The sequence below is a fragment of the Myotis nattereri genome (genome assembly GCF_964212035.1).
Source record: "Myotis nattereri genome assembly, chromosome: 7".
Taxonomy (NCBI): Eukaryota; Metazoa; Chordata; class Mammalia; order Chiroptera; family Vespertilionidae; genus Myotis; species Myotis nattereri.
The window spans coordinates 5,989,294-6,009,537 of NC_138082.1; the positions used below are offsets into that span (position 1 = coordinate 5,989,294).

The 20,244-nt window shown below is 45.2% G+C and overlaps 1 protein-coding gene across 1 annotated transcript in view; it reads right to left on the reverse strand.

Annotated features, from left to right (window-relative positions):
* The window catches only part of DNAH7 (dynein axonemal heavy chain 7), a gene marked incomplete at its 5' end in the record, with an annotated part of 152,623 nt that overhangs the window by 99,202 nt on the left and 33,177 nt on the right, over positions 1 to 20,244 (reverse strand). Inside the window, 8 exons of the mRNA XM_081095597.1 lie at positions 768 to 877; positions 2,218 to 2,430; positions 5,162 to 5,302; positions 7,875 to 8,073; positions 10,446 to 10,639; positions 14,214 to 14,400; positions 16,056 to 16,741; positions 18,212 to 18,358. Of these exons, the coding sequence (XP_080951723.1) occupies positions 768 to 877; positions 2,218 to 2,430; positions 5,162 to 5,302; positions 7,875 to 8,073; positions 10,446 to 10,639; positions 14,214 to 14,400; positions 16,056 to 16,741; positions 18,212 to 18,358 (1,877 nt within the window). The remainder of the gene's footprint in view (positions 1 to 767; positions 878 to 2,217; positions 2,431 to 5,161; positions 5,303 to 7,874; positions 8,074 to 10,445; positions 10,640 to 14,213; positions 14,401 to 16,055; positions 16,742 to 18,211; positions 18,359 to 20,244) is intronic.

Here is a 20,244-nt window from a genome sequence, read left to right on the forward strand (position 1 = left end):
CGGACTTCAATATCTGACAGAAAGAAAACCACTATTCATTAATATCTTTGAATAACCAGAAAAATGGGGGCGTCTCCCCCAGCTTTCTTCATCTAGGGAGAATGGGGAGCAATATTTGATAGAGAAAAGTTTAAAAAGAACAGGGATATGAAAGAACGAAATGGCTTCCTGCTCGCATCCTGGGACTGGTTTAGTCAATGAACGAGGTAACTTTTTGAACGAAAAAGAACAAACTTTAGTTCAGGATCTGAGATAATTTGGAAGATGGGCGATGGGAGCTTGAGGTTAGTAGTGAGAGACCTTTCGTTGTGCAGACGGATGACAGAAACCATGTGAGTGAGCTGGCTGCCGGAGCTGTCCAGCAGGAGGGACCTTGGCTGGGGGTCCAGGCCTGGGCATCCGCCAGCCATGACCGACGAGAACACCCAGGAAACCATGAGGGGAAACTCCGTGTTCCGGGGGAAGGAATGAGATGTCTCGAATGATCCAAAAGTAAGAGCCAGAAAGTTTCAAGAACCGACAGGCGATGCGAACGACGTAAGAAACCACAGCCAGACCCGACAAGACTTAGAGCTCCTGGCCGGAGAGGAGCAAGCAGCAGAGAAAGAGACGTTGAAGGTCAAGTTGGGAGTAGAATTAAGGGTCTAGGAAAAGGCAACACAGGATACGTTTACGGAGCGGGAAATAATCGGGTACTTTGTACGATGGAAGTGGTCTGGAGATGAGGGAAACTTATCCCCAACAGACCCTGCAGCTAGCGAGCTTGCCTGTAACATCGATCAGTGAGCGGAGTGATCACCAGCCGCGGGGAGTTGCCCAGGTACTCGTACCCGTATCGCAAGCCGGCATTAATCATCTTCGTTTCTAAATTATTGTCCTAGGAGAGAGCAGATAAAATACAGTTAGCTCAAATATTAGGGTTTCAGATAACATGAAATCTCCAGCTCTTTTATAAGCAATAGCCATCGTATAAACATCTTTAAAGTTTATTTAATTCAGTAGAAGAATTCAATATCTGATTTCCTTGTCAATGTAATTGAAGTCATTGGCTTCAAGTTTTCCTATAGAATATCTTTGGAAAATATATTCCTTATCTCTCCTGTATTTTCTTTGTTTAAGTTGCTTACACTTTTAATTTTATTTTTATTAAGGCCTTTACATTTGTTTGTGAGTTCTTCAGTTCCTTTCGTCAGTGCCTTCTGGTTTTCAGTATACAGGTCCCTCACCTCCTCGGTTAACTTTATTCCAAGGCATTTCCTTCTTTTTGATGCAACTGTAAATGGGATTGTTCTCACAATTTCTCTTTCTGATCACTCATTATTCTCCTATAGTTTTGACCATTTATTAAATTAATTTTCACTGTAGCGCAGGTATTTTCACAGTCACCATTTTACAGATAAGAAAACTGATGCTTAAAGAGAGTAGGTAACTTGCCCAGCCATATACCCGGTCAGGGGAGGGCCTGAAACAATGAGGCCGCCATCCGAGCCCCTCACCACTATACACACTGCCTCTCACCTATTTTTCCAGGTTCCGGTTCATGCATCTTCTCTCCTCTTACCCATTTCACCCAAGCCTTTCACATAAGCGAACAGAATCTGATGAGAACTTTAGAGTCTGCATCTCTGGACGTGAGCTCTCTCTTCCCACTCTCAACAGGCCCAACCTTTTCCCCGGTACTAAGCGCCCCTGCTCATCTACCTCCCAACGAGGCTGCCGGTACCAGCCACCCGGTGCCCGGACGAAAGCCTTCCTCCCAGATGATGTTTCTGGTTCCTTCAACTGAAGAGCAAGAGAAAGTTCTCATGACTAAATCCGATGGAAACAGCCTGATTTGCATTTTCCATAGATGTCTCCAGTCATCTATAAATGCAACTCTCAACTGACGAGTTTCAACATTGTGCAGATTCAGCAAGCATAAGGACTCATTTAAAATGAGTACATTTTTATAATTACTCATAATTTGTGTGTGTCTATATGTGTTTATATATCTCTATGTAACTATACATTTGGCTGTGGGGAGCTGGATTAGATATAGATACAGTTTTAGATGGAGTTTTTGGCTGCCTCAATCTTCAGTCTGGAGAACGCTTGCTTGGGTAGAGTCAACTGTCAGCAAAAAATCCTGTGTCGCTGATACCATTTCCATGCGAGCAGCACAAATTACAAAGCCGGCGCTGAAATGGCTTTGTAGTAACATCCAGTGCTATCACTTACCTGCCAGTAGTACCTCAGCTGACTTAACCATTCAAAGTCAGATTCATCACTGACTTTCTTATTCACCAGGGACGTGAGGACGTCTCTGGCGTGAACATCCAGCACCACAAGGGCCCCCAGAGTCACGCGATTCTGCTTGGACAATTTGCCGCGGACCAAGGTGACAATATCATCAATTTGACTGTTACATTTTTCCAAGTATTCCTCGAGAGCCTGAAAGAAGATATGATTACTCAATAGGATCAGAATTTATTTTTAAAAAAACACTTTGCATTCGCATGTATACAGAGTGTTTTCTACATTTTTGTCGTGATTTTCCATCTGACGTGATTTCCAAATAATCCATTTTTCTCACCACAGCGGTATCAGGTGAGAGTATTTTTGTTAACATTGTATTCCTTGTAAACTATTCTACACAGCGAGCTAATGAGTCTGGAGTTAACTGCTCTGGTATTCAGCCAAAATAAACCCTATCTGGAATTAAATAATTTTATCATGCCTCGGTCCTTCTACGGGTACAAAGATACCCTGACTCAACACCACATCCACATTTGCGACACCCCTGGCTCTGACTCCGTGATCCCTTCGTTCATGTTCTCGCCCCTGGAACGCCTCACAGGCACCAGGTCCACAGTCACCGCTCGCTGAGTAACCCGATGGGAGCAGATGCTGGGGTGACGGGCTCTGGGAGTGTGATGGGCTCTGGGACTGTGACGGGCTCTGGGAGTGGGACGGGCTCTGGGAGTGGGACGGGCTCTGGGAGTGGGACGGGCTCTGGGAGTGTGACGGGCTCTGGGAATGTGACGGGCTCTGGGAGTGTGACGGGCTCTGGGAGTGTGACGGGCTCTGGGAGTGGGACGGGCTCTGGGAATGTGACGGGCTCTGGGAGTGTGATGGGCTCTGGGAGTGTGACGGGCTCTGGGAGTGGGACGGGCTCTGGGAGTGGGACGGGCTCTGGGAGTGTGACGGGCTCTGGGAGTGGGACGGGCTCTGGGAGTGGGACGGGCTCTGGGAGTGGGACGGGCTCTGGGAGTGTGACGGGCTCTGGGACTGTGACGGGCTCTGGGAGTGGGACGGGCTCTGGGAGTGGGACGGGCTCTGGGAGTGTGACGGGCTCTGGGAGTGGGACGGGCTCTGGGAGTGGGACGGGCTCTGGGAGTGTGACGGGCTCTGGGAATGTGACGGGCTCTGGGAGTGTGATGGGCTCTGGGAGTGGGACGGGCTCTGGGAGTGTGACGGGCTCTGGGAGTGTGATGGGCGGGCTCTGGGAGTGTGATGGGCTCTGGGAGTGTGACGGGCTCTGGGAATGTGATGGGCTCTGGGAGTGTGACGGGCTCTGGGAATGTGATGGGCTCTGGGAGTGTGATGGGCTCTGGGAGTGTGACAGGCTCTGGGAGTGTGATGGGCTCTGGGAGTGGGACGGGCTCTGGGAGTGGGATGGGCTCTGGGAGTGTGACAGGCTCTGGGAGTGTGACGGGTTCTGGGAGTGTGACGGTCCAACCTGGTGCTGTGCTGGCACCAAGCGCCTGATGCTCGGGCGTTTGCAGAGGACAGCAGTGCCCAGTCCTCCACAGTCTGCCCAGAGCCTCCAGCTGCTCAAGCAGAGTCCTCCCTCCCACTGTGAACCCCGCGTGGGTGAGGGGAGACGTCCCCAGCACAGAGAATGCTGAGGCACATGCCAGCGTCCCAGGTAGACCCACAGCAGAGGGAGAAGGGCAGCCTCCCCCAGGGCCAGCACAAGCAGAGGAGAAAGAAAGCGTTCGCTTTTCAGGGCACAGGTAACGCTTAGTTTATTTCATGCCATCAGACAGCCAGGAGGGCACCACAGCGCTCAGTGGAGAGGGCGAGTGGGCCAGGGACATGGCAACAGGCTGACTTGCTACGTCTTGTGGGCTCCCGCGTCAGAGGTCAGAGGCCCTCACGTCTGTGGAGCGAGTGACCCTGAGGCACAGGCTGTCAATGGCTTGCTCTGTGAACGGCTCCATATCTGCACCATATCACCTGAGTGTGTGTGTGTGTTGGGGGGTAGGGGGGTGAATACACTAGCAGATGTGCGAGGAACTCCGTCTCGGCACCAGCGGGTACTGTTGTTGTTGTGAACCAAAAAGCGATGTCTCTAGACAACAAGGTAAGAACTACCGGCAGAGCAGACCGTTCTGAGCAGAGGGCACGCTGAGAAGGGTGTGACCGACATGACCTGTCCCTTGAGAGTCCAATTGCCCTTGGCGTTTGTAGAAGCATAAGAGGATTACAGCGAACACCTCGGTGCTGTACCACAACTCCTACCTGTGCCAGCCTTCTTGGAGTCGGCCCGGAAAAAACACGGTGGACAGAGGGGAGGAGGTATGATAAACACTACATTTGAAATGAAAAAAGTAACTGGAAGATGCCGGTAAAGTTGGCTGATTTGCTTCTCTGTCCCCTCCCCACACCCCCCCCCCACACACACACACACTATTTCCCTGTGGTGGTGAGTGATAAAGAGAATGGTTTGGGGGCCAGCAAGTAAGGAGGGAAGTCCAGGGGGGCTACTAATTAATTACTAATATGAATTTAGTCATAAATGGTATTAAATATGAGTTTAGTAATGAATAGTGTTACTAAATTCATAGACCCAATGTATTTGAATATTTCAAATCAAGCATCATTCAAAATATTAATCATTATTTACTCAAAAGCAGTGCATGAAAAATAAAGATTAAAATAGTCTAAATGAGCCTGATACCTGGTCTTCATAGGGTAGCCTTACTCCAGACATTAAAGAGAATTATCCTTTCTGAGTTTCGGAAGTTCCTCAGTCCTAATGTGACTTTATTTTTAAAGTACGATAATGTATATAACAACAAGATTGAGACTCCAGTACATTGGCTTTTTGGGTGGATTGTGTTTCTTTCTAGTAACTGTTGGAAAAATGCTGACGAGCCTAGGGGTAGGAAAAGCTCACCTCTTGCCCTTTCGAAATAGCTGCTTGGACTTCGGTTGTCCAGTAGGTCTGGGACACACAGAGCACCGTCTGTCCGGGCCAGACCCTCACCCACTTGATCCGCTCATATTGTGTATAGGCAGTGATGGCAGATTTAATGACCTAATTGAAAAAAAATGCTAAAGGTGAACAGTTTCACACCTGAATATGCTATCCAATGAAGAGCTAAACGCCAACAGATGAACGCGTACCGTCCCATGTTTTACATCTTAGCCGATTATGTAAAGACACAAAGCACATGACCAGACTCTCTAAATTCAAGTTAATTCCTATACCTGTGAGTAAAACAACTACATTACATAGCATTTTGTTTTGCTGGTGCAGGATCAATTTGTGTGAAGCACGTTATGTCAAATATTTTTTGACCAGTCGTAGCCAAACATATCCTAGATCCATTTGGATTGAAGAGGCATAAGGCAATTTTACTGTAAAACATAAATTCAAATACTTCCCAAATGAGAGCCATCAAATTCATAGGTACTGATTTTCTTTGAACCAATCAGATCCCCACTCAGCCATGTGCATCTGTGCACCTGGCCATCAGGGAAACCACACAATTTCTCTCAAGTTCCCCCCGTGTTTGCAGATTTCGCCCCCTCTCAATTCCATAGTGTGAGGCCCACAGCAGTGATGACAGGGACTAGTGCATAATTCATTCATGGAGAGTTGAGAGCCGTAAAATCAGGAAGTCTACCTCATGTGCTTTGCTATATATGTTTTCAGTGGACTGATATATCCACTTCTTCTACCAGCCATCAGTGGGTGACATTTTCATCTGTTAGATCAATCAAAAATAGTAACATCGTCTGTGAGGTGATACCCACTTTAATGTTTGAATTTCGGGGTGGGGATGTCAAAATTGGATTTTTACGAGAAATATATAAGAATAGGTAAAACGTTTTAGATTTCTAGTCTACCTAGTATGTCTATGGAGTTGAAAAGGCCAAGGAAGCCACAGAAAGAGCAGGTAAAAATGAGCAACTGAGAGGTGGGGGAAAGAAGGCAGAGTAGAGATACACCAAGAGTGGAATAAATATCTATTGGATGAGGAGAAGTAGGACTACATAAAATTCTATAGTATTTAATTTAAAACATATTACTATATCTTTGTATGTCATATATACAAGTAAATATATGTATACCATATATAAATTATGTATATTTTGGGGGTAGCAAGCTGCATTAAAGACATGATAATCTAGAATGATAAAGGGGCAAAGGTGCTAAGAATATGACTTTTTAAATTACTTACAAATGACATAAAATTAACTTCATTTAGGCATGCAGTAGTCTTTCAAATATGCAAATATATATAGCACCACAAAAGTAACACACATATCTCCTATGTGCATTTATACTGCATTTGCCTGCGCACTTCACCAACACAAACTTACACATGAACATTTGGGGAAGATACTGCCTACACAATTCCTTGCCACCCCAGCTTTAATGCTCTGAAATGGCAACCGAAATATTTTCTTTAAGCACTTTGACAAACAAAATGAAAACAATAGTTGAAACAGTATCAGATATGCCTAAAATAATGAGTCTTCACTGCATACATCAGTTAACCAGCCATGTACCCCGATGCAACGCTGCTCAGTAGTGGTCCAAGTGGAATTCATTTGCATCGCTAACAGCTACAAGAATGGGAATGCTCTTTGTCACTACTTATCAAGGCCTATGCAAGCTCATCCTCTTGGGCCCACTGGTCCTCCACATGAGAATTATCATGAGCAAATAACTAATCCAATCAAAGCTCTATGTGTAAGCATGTCCACTAGAATTTAATTTATAATAGGCAGAAACGGGAAACTGCCCCAAAGATTTTACATCTATTGGGACAACTGTATGCGGGCAGATATTAAAACCATGTTTTAGAAGAGAAAGAAGCATTAAGACTTGTGATATCCATTAAACATGCAGATTCTAATTACTTTTTCCAATAATGTGTGAGAGAACCTGAAAAAGTAATGAACGTTGCTGTTAGGACTTAACGCCTTATTTCCTTTGCATCCTTGCCCCCGTGCTCTCCTGCTCGGCCGTCATATTTATTCTCGAGAGAGAACCTGAGTGCCAAGTCCATGGGATAGTAAAGAGTGTGAGTTTAAGTGCTCAATCCATATCTGTTTGTGGCCATGACTTGAAATTCTCCACTAAAAAAATAATTACAAATGGCGGGGTGACCATGTGCTTTATGAGGTGATGTGAAAAATATGAAGTTCACATTCACTGCAGGAAATGCTATGGCTTTCTGCCATTTGGGTACATAGTTTGTGTATACAGAGAACAAAACGGTTCACCACAGAAACATACATGTCCCGGAGATGGATGGGAAGCTGGAGAGCGGGGCTTCTAAGACAAGTGTGAAGATAGACGGTGTGGACCCGCGTGTGTTAGTGCATGACAGAAGCACAGCATGTAGCTGTACGAAGGGAGACAGGCTCGTGACTATGACCCACGTTTTCTCTGGGACGGATGGCACTTGGTCCCACTTGTCAAGTGGGTCACTACTAAATTATGTCACAGACCATAAAGAAGACCATCGCTTGGTCTTTGAGCGATGTATTATAGCTAAAGTGGTAATCCCTGACTCAGTTTCCTACAGCGCATTTATCAGTGACACATTAGCCTTCTGTCATCTTCACTGGAAACAATGAGTGCGGCCAGCTACCTTTCGGATGGATCTGATCATCACTCTCTCTAACTCAACCAGCCACTTTTCCACTTGGCCTCTGGCCTTCACTGTGGAAATGGTCTCGATGAGCTCCACCACCTCGTTCTCGCTGCTCTTCATGTGCGTGATGTCTAACGTCTCCGTGAACTCCACCCTGGCGATCCCTTCGAAACATTTCTTCAGGTGAGGCTGCACCCTGGCAGGGGAAACACACGCATGTAAGACAATAAGCTGAGCGATGGCCATTCCTTGTGTACCAATCCTCATTCCAAATTCATCAACGTGCACCGTGTGAGGCTCCTAGAGGCTGCGGGAGATAAAGGGCTGAGAGAGAAGAGACACAGGCCCTGCCTGCGTGGATGACAGCATGCAGGGGGAGGTCAGCACTCATTCAACAATCAGGGTCTGTAAAATTACAGCTCTAAGTCGCGCTGCAGCGGAGACATCCAGGGGGCTTTGTTTCCAACACAATGAATCGAAAGATTTAAAAGCAACGTAAGGAGCAAGCGAATCTTGACTAACAGATAACACACGGATCTGAAAAATCGTCAGATGCACAAAAGGTGTCATTTCAACTGGGGTCTTCCGAGACGTCCTGCAAAACATGAACTAGGTTTAGTTCATTAAGTACTTTACAGTTTATAAACCAGCTGCTTTGAAGCTACCCAACTTCGGTCTCCTCATTGTGATATCGTTGGAACTGACCAAAGCCCTCACTTTTGGCATACTACCAGTAACCAATCGACTACCTCTTTCAGTTGGGCAATAAAGAAACAGCGATAAAGTCTCAGATGGGAATCTGAGCCTAAATCGATCTTTTTGTCTGAAATACTCATCTCCTACTTTGAAGATACAGCACCAAATTAATTTGTTTAGCAAGTATCTATTCGCTGCTGGTTTGTTGTGTGCTATATATTCCTTTAAGGAATCAGGACTCCACACTGGGGGAAAAAGCAGTCAGAAACCTCTGCTGTGATGGAGGGTGTATTCTGTTAGACGCAGTGGTTCTCAACCTCCTGGCCCTTTAAATACAGTCCCTCATGTTGTGACCCAACCATAACATTACTTTCGTTGCTACTGCATAACTGTCATGTTGCTACTGTGATGAATCGTCATGTAAATATCTGATATGCCGGATGGTCTTCGGCGACCCCTGTGGAAGGGTCGTCCGACCGCCAACGGGGCCGCGACCCACAGGCTGAGAAGCGCGGTAACAGTTAGAGGAAAGCAGTGAACAGCGCCAGGGCAGCACAGAGTAAGACCGATAGCTCAAAGGACGCCGAGGGAAGGAAGGTGGAGAAGGCAGCCAGGAGAGGTGGCCAGGGAGTGCTGGCGGGGTTTCCATTTCAAATAGAGCGGCGGGCCCGGCCGGCGTGGCTCAGGGGTTGAGCATCAACCTATGAACCAGGAGGTCAGGGTTTGATTCCCGGTCGGGGCACATGCCTGGGGTTGCAATGCTCGATCCCCAGTAGGAGGTGTGCAGGACGCAGCCAGCCGGTCAATGATTCTCTCTCATCATTGATATTTCTCTCTCTCTCTCTCCCTTCTTCTCTAAAATCAATAAAAATGTATAGAAAGAAAGAGAGAGCGAGAGAGAGAGAGAGAGAGAGAGAGAGAGAGAGAGAGAGAGGGAGGAAGGAAGGAAGGAAGGAAGGAAGGAAGGAAGGAAGGAAGGAAGGGAGGGAGGAAGGGAGAAAGAAAGAAAGAGAGAGAGAGAGAGAGAGAGAGAGAGAGAGAGAGAGAGAGAGAGAAAGAAAGAAAGAAAGAAAGAAAGAAAGAAAGAAAGAAAGAGAGAAAGAGAGAAAGAAAGGAAGAGAGAAAGGAAGAAAGAGGTGAGGAAAGGGCTCCTGCATGGCAGGTGTTGGGCAGGTTTCCGCAAACACCTAGAGGAGGTAGGCAAAGTCTGATGGACATTGGGGTAGGGCAGTGGTCAGCAAACTGCGGTTCACGAGCCACATGCGGCTCTTTGGCCCCTTGAGTGTGGCTCTTCCACAAAATATCGACTTCTGCACATGGGCCATGAAGTTTCAATCGCACTGTACATGCGCGCCCGCACATGGTATTTTGTGGAAGAGCCACACTCAAGGGGCCAAAGAGCCCCAGTTTGCCGGCCACTGGGGTAGGGGAATCCTAGGCACTGAGGGAAGAGGCTGCCCCGTCTCTGGGGCAGTTGCAAGGACGGCAGCAGAGGGAGCAAGAGAAAGCCACTGGGATGAGTAGGAAGGACAACGGGGACCCGCCTGTGTGGGTCCCTGGGAACCGCTGAGGACACGCTCTTCTTTCTGAATGTGACACAGAGGTGAGTGTTCTGACAGTACCTGCAAGGGAATGTGTGCTCGCATGAGAAAGCCACTCCAAGATTCATCACGTTTGGGAAAATACCACCCACTGCTATTACTTACATTTTAAATAACTCTCTTCAGTTGGTCATTGATAATATTCACAGAAGCCTTTTAGAAAGTTACTTTAGGAACAATTATTTATATATTTATTTATGCTCCACCTTATTCTAAACATTAAATTTAAGCCGATAAGTTGAGCCACGTGTCACACAGGTGCGTTACTTACCTGGTAGGATCTTTAGTCTCAGAGAGGATCTCAAGAAGTTCATCATTAGACAAGAAAAAGAACCTGGGGAAGAAGAGGCGCTTCTTTTCTAGATACTCGTTGAGTCCCTTCAGGATGAGTTCCAAAAGTTCATTGGACTTTTTCAGCCTCTCCAACATTCTATCAATAGTCACAACCGACAGAACATGTTTATCCTAAAGGGAAAGGGAAAAACTCTCAACTCAACAGTACTATTACTAACTTTATGTTCATATTATATTGGCGATAATATGTCTTTAACCAAACAAAGTTTATGCAAAATTTAAAGTAAATATTTATTTTTAAAAATTAGTCTTCTCTCTTTTAATTATGTAAAAGTCATGTTGACTTGATCCTCAGTGATGCTCACAATTTCTCATTCTAAATTGTGAGAGACAGAAAATGAGCAAGAGGGGGTGGGTCGGGGGAGAGGGAGAAGGAGAGGGAGAGGGAAAGGATGAACAGTGAACTCACAAGAAGGACGGGGAAATAAAATAGTATGAGATATGTTTGATATGTTTGTCTTTTATTCTTTGAGGTAAAGTACTCTAAAAAGATATCATCATTATAATTAATATTTTGAATATTATATATATATATATATATATATATATGCTTAAGTGATTGTCCAACCGTCTGATAGCTATGACACGCACTGACCACCAGGGGTCAGACACTCAACACAGGAGCAGAAACCATAGGTATGGAAACATGGATAAGGCTGATGAATCTCAGAGGGAAGCGGGTAGGTGGGAGGGTGGGAAGAGATTAACCAACGATCTTCTATGCATACCAGAGGCCCAGTGCATGGATTCATGCAGCAGTGGGGTCCCTCGGCCTGGCCTGCGGGGATTGGGCCAAATGCGCCCCTCTGACATCCCCCCAGGGGTCCAGATTGCGAGAGGGCTCAGGCTGCGGGACCCCAGAGTGCCTACAGTATGCTTTTGTTAATATATTTTGAATGTGGCTGAAAAGGAAAGATATATATTTTTTTGTTTTTGAATTATAACAATGCAACTTATAAATATAGTAATTTAATAAAAAATGAAAGAATTATTAATACCTGTTTTCTCAATAAAAGAGATTCAGATGAAATATGAAACATGTGATTGGCTTAACTTATCTTTAAAGAAATACAATTTTAAAAGGCATTTTTTATATTTTTCTAACAGTTTCTTTCAAATACGCATTTTTAAAAGCACACAAAAATTAATATTTTGAATATTATTGTCTATGTATATAAAAGCCTAAGCAACCATCCGACCATCTGGTAGTGATTTAATTATCACTTAAATGTGCAGTTCACTCCATGCAGGATTGAATGGACTCTTGTACAAGTAAATCCCCAAACAAAGTGCTGTTCTTAGAGCGCCACCTTCTGGAGAAGCACGCCTTCCTTTGTTGGAGGGGAAAAAGGCTGAATGGTTGCTAATAAATGTGAAAAAAAATCCCTTTCACAAATTCACAGTATTTGTCTTATTCTCAGCCAAAGAATGTATTGCAATGTTGCTATTTCGGACCTGAGATTTGAAAGCTAAAAGTCAGTTATTTAAAACGACAGTTCATATTTCTCCTTCTCGCTCCCACACTTACAAAAGAAATGCCTCTGGGGACACTTAGCTTGCAGGTGAGGTTTGCGGCTTGAATTCCTCAGGCGCAAGCTACTGAGCCAGATTAATTCAATGACTCTGAGCCAAACAGGCTAGCTCTAAGTGAACAGGGCAGTCACCTCTGCGCCTGGGCATCTGGACCCTAAACACCTCAAAGTCAGCACCCCGTGACTGGAAACGAAGCGACCTTCGCTCCCGTCCCGTGAGCAGGTAAGCAATAACACTGCAGCGGAGCAGGAAAGCACAGACCTGGCTCCCACCCCACACGCCTCCTTACAGCCTGAGCCCCCGGCGGCCTCTGCGTGTTTTCTCATCTTTAAAATGGGGATAAGAACTCCCGCTAAAAGCCGTCATGAGGACCAAGTTAGATGCAATGTTCGAAGCACCCGTTATGGTGCCTCAGATACACGCATACTTGAAACTACTCTGCTTATTTCCCTTCCATAACCGTGTCTTAAAGGGAAAGAGGGTGACGGACAGATACTCATCTGGGGGAGGGGGAGTGGGGGGGGGGGATGAGGCGCCTACATCCTTCAATCCGTTATCATAGAGTTAAAATAAACATTTATAATCTGCCGTCCTTCGGGTAAAATATTGGTCATAGTAAAAGAAAACTGCCTTCGAAGTCCCTTCGAGCATTGCCCTGACACCGGGCTGAGAGCCTGCGGGCGCTCAGTGGAGGAAGATGAGGTGGCCCCTGGAGACACAGAGGAACCTCAGAAACACCCCTCCCTCCACGTGGCACCAGCTGGTTTAAGGGCTGTGCTCTTGGGACAGAACCTTAAAATGCCACAGCAGGAAGCTACTAGAAGATTGAAACCACCCACGGCTCCTGACACTTCAATGACTTTCTGTCCCCTGGAGGGAAGGAAAGGAACTATTAACTGTCCTTGTTTGGGTTAAAGGGAAAATTATATAAATGCTGTGTCTTCTGTTCCTTCATAAGTTATCCCCACTCTTATCAGAGCCCATGGCAACCCATGGTTGGTTGGCATTTCTCATCAAATGCCTGCGGTCGGGGCCTGGAACTTTAATTAGGGTCAGGGAGAGAGCGTTCTGCTGTCTTCCGCAGCGGCTGCACCCGCCTGCATTCCCACCCGCAGTGCAGGAGGGCTCCTTTTCCTCCACATCCAGAAGTGTCCTTCTTGTCCTCTTCACTCCGAGTTCCTGGACCCAGGCAGCCTGCCTGTGGAAAAGGCCAAATGCTTGGATCTGGTTGGGAATATAGGCTGTGCATCCCCTAGAGCTGCACCCTGAACTCCCCCACTCCTGCTCCCGGGGGGACAGCGTGGAGTCCTCAGTATGTGACATTCACTTTTTATCAGGTCAGCGCTCCCATCAGGGCCTGGAAATCTCATGGGGGTCAGTTCACGGCCTCACTTCCCTGGTGATGGCGGTTCCTTCGCAGAAGCGATGTTGTGTGGAAGCTGTGACGGTGAGTCACTCGGTGAGTCAATGAATGACAGCGCTGGCAGGAGCCGTGGCTCAGGCAGGAAGAATCCATCTGGAGCAGAGGAGTCATGTCCCCCTCTACATCGGACGGATGGGGTCTGATGCATTTGGCTCCTCCCCCCTGGCTGCCTGGCCCTTCGGGTGTGGCGCTGCACCAGGAGCGTTGATGTTAGCTCTGCTGTTTTCAGTGTTACCGGTTTCTATGGAATTCCCTCCTTAACTTTCAGCGAAAGTTCTGCTGCATATGATCTGTGTTGACTAATTCACTGCATTTTGTCTGTATAGGTTGGGCTCTTTGGACTTGTTTATATTTGCAACTCTCCTTTTTTCATTTTAGGTCCTTACAGGGAGTCTGCTGGCTGAGGGGTTGGATGCTGAGATGTCCACCACAGCTCGCCAGTGGTGGGGTAGCCCACGACAGAGGAACAGGCTAGTCGGGGCGGCAGGCGCTGAGCACAAGGCCTTCCTAGCAGAGCACACGGTAAGAACCGCAACTAGACCCAAACGTCGTCACATAATGACAATTTCAACATGGAGCTCAAGAAGTCATCAGGACAAAATATGCATTTTGCTTTTGATATTTCTTGCTCCTCCAAGTCTAAAAGACAGCGGCTTATTTGGATTGCTTTAAAAACAAAACTCATGTCATTTCAACCAAATAATCACATTCTCAGAGATTTTTACCCACTTGCAGCATAGTTTTCATTATATCTCTCCACGTTTTATCCACAGTTGTGAACCGCCGGCCTTCCTCGGGCATCTGGGACATAATGTCAGGAGAGCTGAAGATGGGCTCCAGGTACAGCCACGTGGCTTGGACCTTGAGCCACTCGTCCAGAATCTCCTGCAGCAGCAGCAGCTTGCCTTCCCATTCTCTGAGGAGCAAAACACAGCGGCTCTGATCAATAGCGCACCGAGCAAGGCTGACGATGACTAATCAAAACCACGACTAGACTGTCAATCTTTATGCAAAGTTGTTACTGCAGTTTCCATGTGTTTGTCTCAAAGATAAATCACTAGATTTCTTCTACAAAGTCTGCTGTACAGTCATAGCATCAACTTCTATTTGTATGTAGATATGCATGTGAACCTATACCTATCTACAAATGGACTAGTTTCCGTATATGTTGTAACAATGAACCTCTCTGCACCCCAGTTCCATGGCGAGAGGGTGCACACGGAGGAATGGGGTTTGGCGACAGCACTGGTGTTCGTGAGGAAGGACATTTTGAACTTCTTAGGAAGGGTAGCTATAGCCAAGATTCGTTTCCTTTAACATTCTTCTTTAAAAAAAAATTGGGGCCCATCAAGGCTTTATTTTCAGAATAAAATATTTCAATTCATAAGATGTAATTGGCATTTTAAAAAATCTACATACATATACTAGTGTGGCAGTCATGAGAAGGATGCACTTCAGAACTCACATAGGTTATCAGTTCATTCCTAAATATGAGGAACAAAAATAACTTGATTTCTTCAAGAATCAATATTATAATTACACCATAATCTAATAATTTTACAAGCACAGTTCTAAGGTCTCAGTATGTCTTTGCTCTATCCTCACATCCTCACATACATGCCAATGAAGAGACTAAGTAACATCGAGGTAAGTGCCATGTTCAAGTTCACCCAAGTAATAAGCGATAGAGGCAGATTTGAACACGAACTGCTATAACCACTATGCATAAGAGCTAGACCCACTATTCTAAAAGAGCTAACAGAACCATAAAGAAGAATGATTAATTCACAGCAGCAGAACTTAGAGAGGGGATAGCTTTATGTGTACATTAACACATCAGTTAATGTGAAGGTCTGTCATTTTAGATTGTTAAAGCCAGGAAATATAAGACGCAGGGCAGGAGACAGAGATGAGCGGGAGCAGGCCCAAGTTTAGGGTAATATAACGCAGTTAGCTTTCCTTGTCAACCAAATTCATATTGAAGAAGGGAGATGGATATGGATTTACTCTCTTTTTAAGGTAAAATGTAAACTTTTAATACAAATTATAAAGATTGACAGACGGGATAAGAGTTAACTCAACGGGCTGTGTCAAATGTCTAAAATACCAGACTAAAAATCAGACTTTCATTCTTTTGCACTTTTCTAGCATTCCTTCGTGCTTAGGGGTGGAAATGACAATGGACTTTTAGGGATTATCCACACTAAACTATTTAGTATATTTAGAAAACGATATTACTTTCAGTTTTATAGTCTATGGTTTCTATAGACACAAAATTATTTTTGAGAGTCAAATATGTAAGATCAGATTGTAGGCAAGAAAAAGGAGTATGTAGAGGCTGATGGCCCACCACCTTTGTTGCGAACATAGAGGGCAGCAAAGAGACCAGTACTCGCCCCAAAGCGACGAACGGTATCGTTCCTTACAATGAACTCTTCAGAAGACTAAGTATGAGATGCAGAATCAATTTCAAAAAAGAACTCTACGTTACATACGAGTGATGATTTGGGTAACAAAACAAGTGTGGATTTTGGGCGACAGTATCAACATTGTCATATAAATGTCACTTACCTGATTTGTTTTTCATAGGGCTTGATGAAAGGAGACCCTCGCATTGTCTGTGTCTTAATGATGTGGTCATCCAACAACATCTGAATTTCGTCAACTGATGACAAAATGGATGTCCCAGATTCTCGATAAGAGAGAAGGACAAATTCCATTGAGTCCCACTCTTTAATCATCTTCTCCAAGGTCTTCTCGAGAGTATACTCCTTGCTGGCTGCTTCGCTGATGCCTTCAAATCTGTCTAAATACTGCTCCAGGTTCATGTCCAGGAAAGGGGAGACGGTGGACTCGTCGGCGGGCTGCAGGGGGAAACCCACAATGTTGGACATGGCCTCCCAGTGCCTGGGGCGCAGCCCAGGGTTGCAGATCACTTGAATGAGAGGGATGTGCTGCTTGAAATCTTCCACCTTGGCTTTGACTTTCTTCGTCATTGCCAGGGCATTGGGAGAGTCGTTGAAGGTCTTCTCCAGCTTATAGAGTCCTCGCCAGTAGTTGCCAACGTCGACTTCTACTTGGTCTGGATCCACCTTGTGATACGGCCCTTCTGTCCACGCTCTATATTTACTGCTAAATTCGACAGCGGTTTCATAGAGACGAAGGTAGGGGTTCAGACTGTCTTGGATTTTTTTGCGTTGAGGATACAGCGATGGTGGCCAACCAAAGGCCTCCTCTTCAGCATTAAACTGCTCGATCTGGAAGAATGGGCACTAAATGTATTATTCTGAAAGTGAATGATATTCAAAATTGAGTTTCAAAAAATATCAAGGTGATCCAAAAACCCCTCATTGAGCCCAAAGGTTACACTTACATTCGGTCTAATCTAGAAAAACTGTTCAATTGCTGTCTCCAGAGGGCAATGACTAGTTAGGTTCTTAATGCAGCAAAATAAATTTCATATATAAAGAAGCCTTTGCCCATCAGATATACTGAGGACATAGCTTCATTCTTTAATTAACAAGAATCTAAGTACTTTAACATATACAGCATTGTGTTGGGTATTGTGGAAAAATTTTAAGTATTATATTGCAAAGTTCCAACTCCAAGGAGTTAGTAATCCAGCTGAGGAGACAGGCCATCAGTATGCAAAAGTTAAATAGCAATTATTCCATAATAGTGTAAACACTAGAAGAGGTGTCTTAGATCTGTAGCTGTTTAACATAAAAGGAACAGTGTGTACAGAACAATGCTATCACTCAGAGACGAAAGAGCATGCTGGGATAGTTCCGTCATGATGCTGCCATAGAGAAGATACACCTGGAACTGGGTCTTAAAAATAAGAAGGATAAGAAGAGGCAAAAAAACCCAAAACAAAACAAAAAAACACAAACAAAAAAACAAAAAACAAAAAAACACTGATTTCTTCTTAGTGTAGTTGTGAAATATGTGAGTATTTGAGTGGTTGGAAGAGAAATCTATAGAATTAAAGCGTGAGCTCAATATATAAATTATGCAGGTTACTTAAAATTTCAGTGGCGTCAGTTATAAAAAATCTACAAAGCGTATTTCTCTTTTCTCAACATGTGTTTACATATTTGTGATGATTATACACTGATTACTTGATCTGATACGATACTGAAATCTTTCAATGTAAGAAAAATGGTAGAGCATCATAATATGGTCTGTTTTCATATTTCCCTATTTCATTTTTCATATATTTCATATTTAATAAAATATTTAAAAAACACAATTAACAATGTCAAACACCTTACATGGCAAAGAATCTAGCTTTTCCCCTCCCAGCTTCTCCTAATGAGAAAGCCACTTTCTGAAACGGCAACGCTGGGAGCCAAGTAGCCGGATGGGAAAATCACTAACTTAAAAACACAGTGAAGAGGAGAGAACTCAACAGCAAACAGGTGCCGTGACATGACGCACATGTTTAAATGGCACAAAATGGCAGTTGAGAAGCTGACGGAGATATAACACATTCTTTCAAACAAAAAATGGAGGCCATCGAAATGTCATCACGGCCCATCGAAAGCAGCAATGCCACGTCCTGAAGGCTTGTCGGTTACACCTGTTTGTGCCACTTATGTTCTTCTCTGGTTAAATGTAGTGAAACTTGTTCCATTTGAATCTACTCCTTAAAGGTGAACACACAATGCAAATCCAGTCCCCTTCCTCTGGAACTAATTCACCCTCCTAAGCACTGTCCACGGCACCTTGTCCGCTGCGAGGTCCAGCTTCCCGTTCAGTGTCTGGGCCTTTTTCAGGTACCGCTGCACGTCCTGCAGGTCGCCCAGGGAGTAAAACTCTTCCGACTGCTTCGCGTAGCTCTCCAGCTCCTCCACAAACCGCTGGCACCGCAGCTGGCAGGATGAAAACAGCATCGCGTGTTACCCTTCTAACGAGCCCCGAGGCCTCGAGAGAGACTTTACATGCTTGTAAGGCCTGCCAGAATTATTACCCATATATTTTGATATTGGCAAAATATAAAGAAAAGGACCATCTGGAAGATGCCTGGAATCTAAAATATACAGACGTTTTCAGAGTGGGATTTAAAAGGAACGATTAAGATTCCTGTGATTCACAAATTAGAGAAAGTTTACCCTCGTGCTATCCGTGTGAGACGTTCGAACAAAATGATTAAGAAAGTGTTAGATGATGGAATTCCTTAGTATGCTAAAGAATTTATGCTGGTAATGATTTATAAGCCTTTGAAAATCCCATAGAATCGTCAAGTATGGGACTCAAAGAAAACTCCAATATTTTAAAGGCTGTAAAGATACCTGAGGCCCTATTACAAACAACTGGAAGAACTATTTAATTGTGTTCTGACATTCAAATATCTTTTTAATTAGCAAAGCTAAAACAAAGGATTGTGGGGTTATTTTTCTTGTCCGAGGGCAGTGGTTCTCACCCTCGGCTGCACATTAGAATCACCTGGGAATCTTTTTAAAATCCTGATTTCTGGGCCTCATCCTCCGGAAATTCTGTGTCTTTGTTATGGGGTGGGGCCACAACATGAGTAACAAAGAAACAGAATTTCCGGAGGATGAGGCCCAGAAATCAGGATTTTAAAAAGATTCCCAGGTGATTCTCATGTGCAGCCAAGGGTGAGAACCCCTGGCCTGTAAGGTAAGTAAAAGCCCCACACGATCGCTCTCCAATACACAACAGGCGTGTGGTTCTTCAATGAGAAAGGCTTATTATAAAATTTTCATTGGTAAGGCACTAAATAAATCCCGAAAAATAGCCCTTAATGAAATATTTAAAAGTCGAATCTAGGTTATGCAAAAATAGGTTTTCTATTTTATACATTTCTAGGTTGATGTCTGTCCCCTTTCCTTCAGTTTCCTGGCAAAGGTATTGCTCTGGACCCGCGAGGGAGGAGCGGAGAGGCACAGTTCCACCCACACGGTGTAGAATAGAATCCTTTACAATACAGTCGAGATCATTTGGAGCCACTTGGCGTTTTCTAAGATTTGATTACATGGTAACTGAAGCATCTACTCCTTATTATCCGTGATGCCGTCTACCAGTTTTTAAAAATTCTGAAATGGCCTAAATGTAAACCAGAAATACAGACTGCAGTTCAAAATGAAGCGTTTTTTGTTTGTTTGTTTCACTCAATGAATTATTCTCCAAACCACATGTTCCCCAGTTAACTGCCCTGGAGGTGTGGTGGGAAGACCTGAGGCTTGCTGCCAGAGGACGCCCCTCCTGGATGCCTGTTAGGGTCACTCTGGGAACCTTCGCTTTCCATTTGTAAACACTAAGCCATTATTCAGACTGCCGCTTGGAGAGCTCCGGGCAGGCCCGCTGGCCAGTGGGAAACAACAGAGACAGTCACACCCCGCAGCCTGCCGCCGGGAGCTCATGGTCTAGTGGGGAGACAGTCCTGAGCATGACAACACAGAGACCAGGCGAGCAGGCCAGGGGAGAGGTGCTAGCAGAGGTGCGAGCCGTGCAGGGGAGCAGGGAGGCAGCACTGAGCTCTGACTCCCAGGGTGTCTCCGAAAGTCAGATGAGTGAGCTAGACAGACAGACAGACAGACAGACATGCAGTGTGCGGGCAGGAGGCGCTCCAGAGCGAGGGGGAGGGATGTGCAGGAGATGACAGACAGGCGTGGGAGAGCAGGGACCTAGGGTTGCTCAGCGTCACGGAAAAGTCAAGAACATGGAGTGGGAAGAGGTAGGAGATGAGGCTGGGCAGGTAGACAGGGACAATTCCAAGCATCTTGTATGTAGGGCA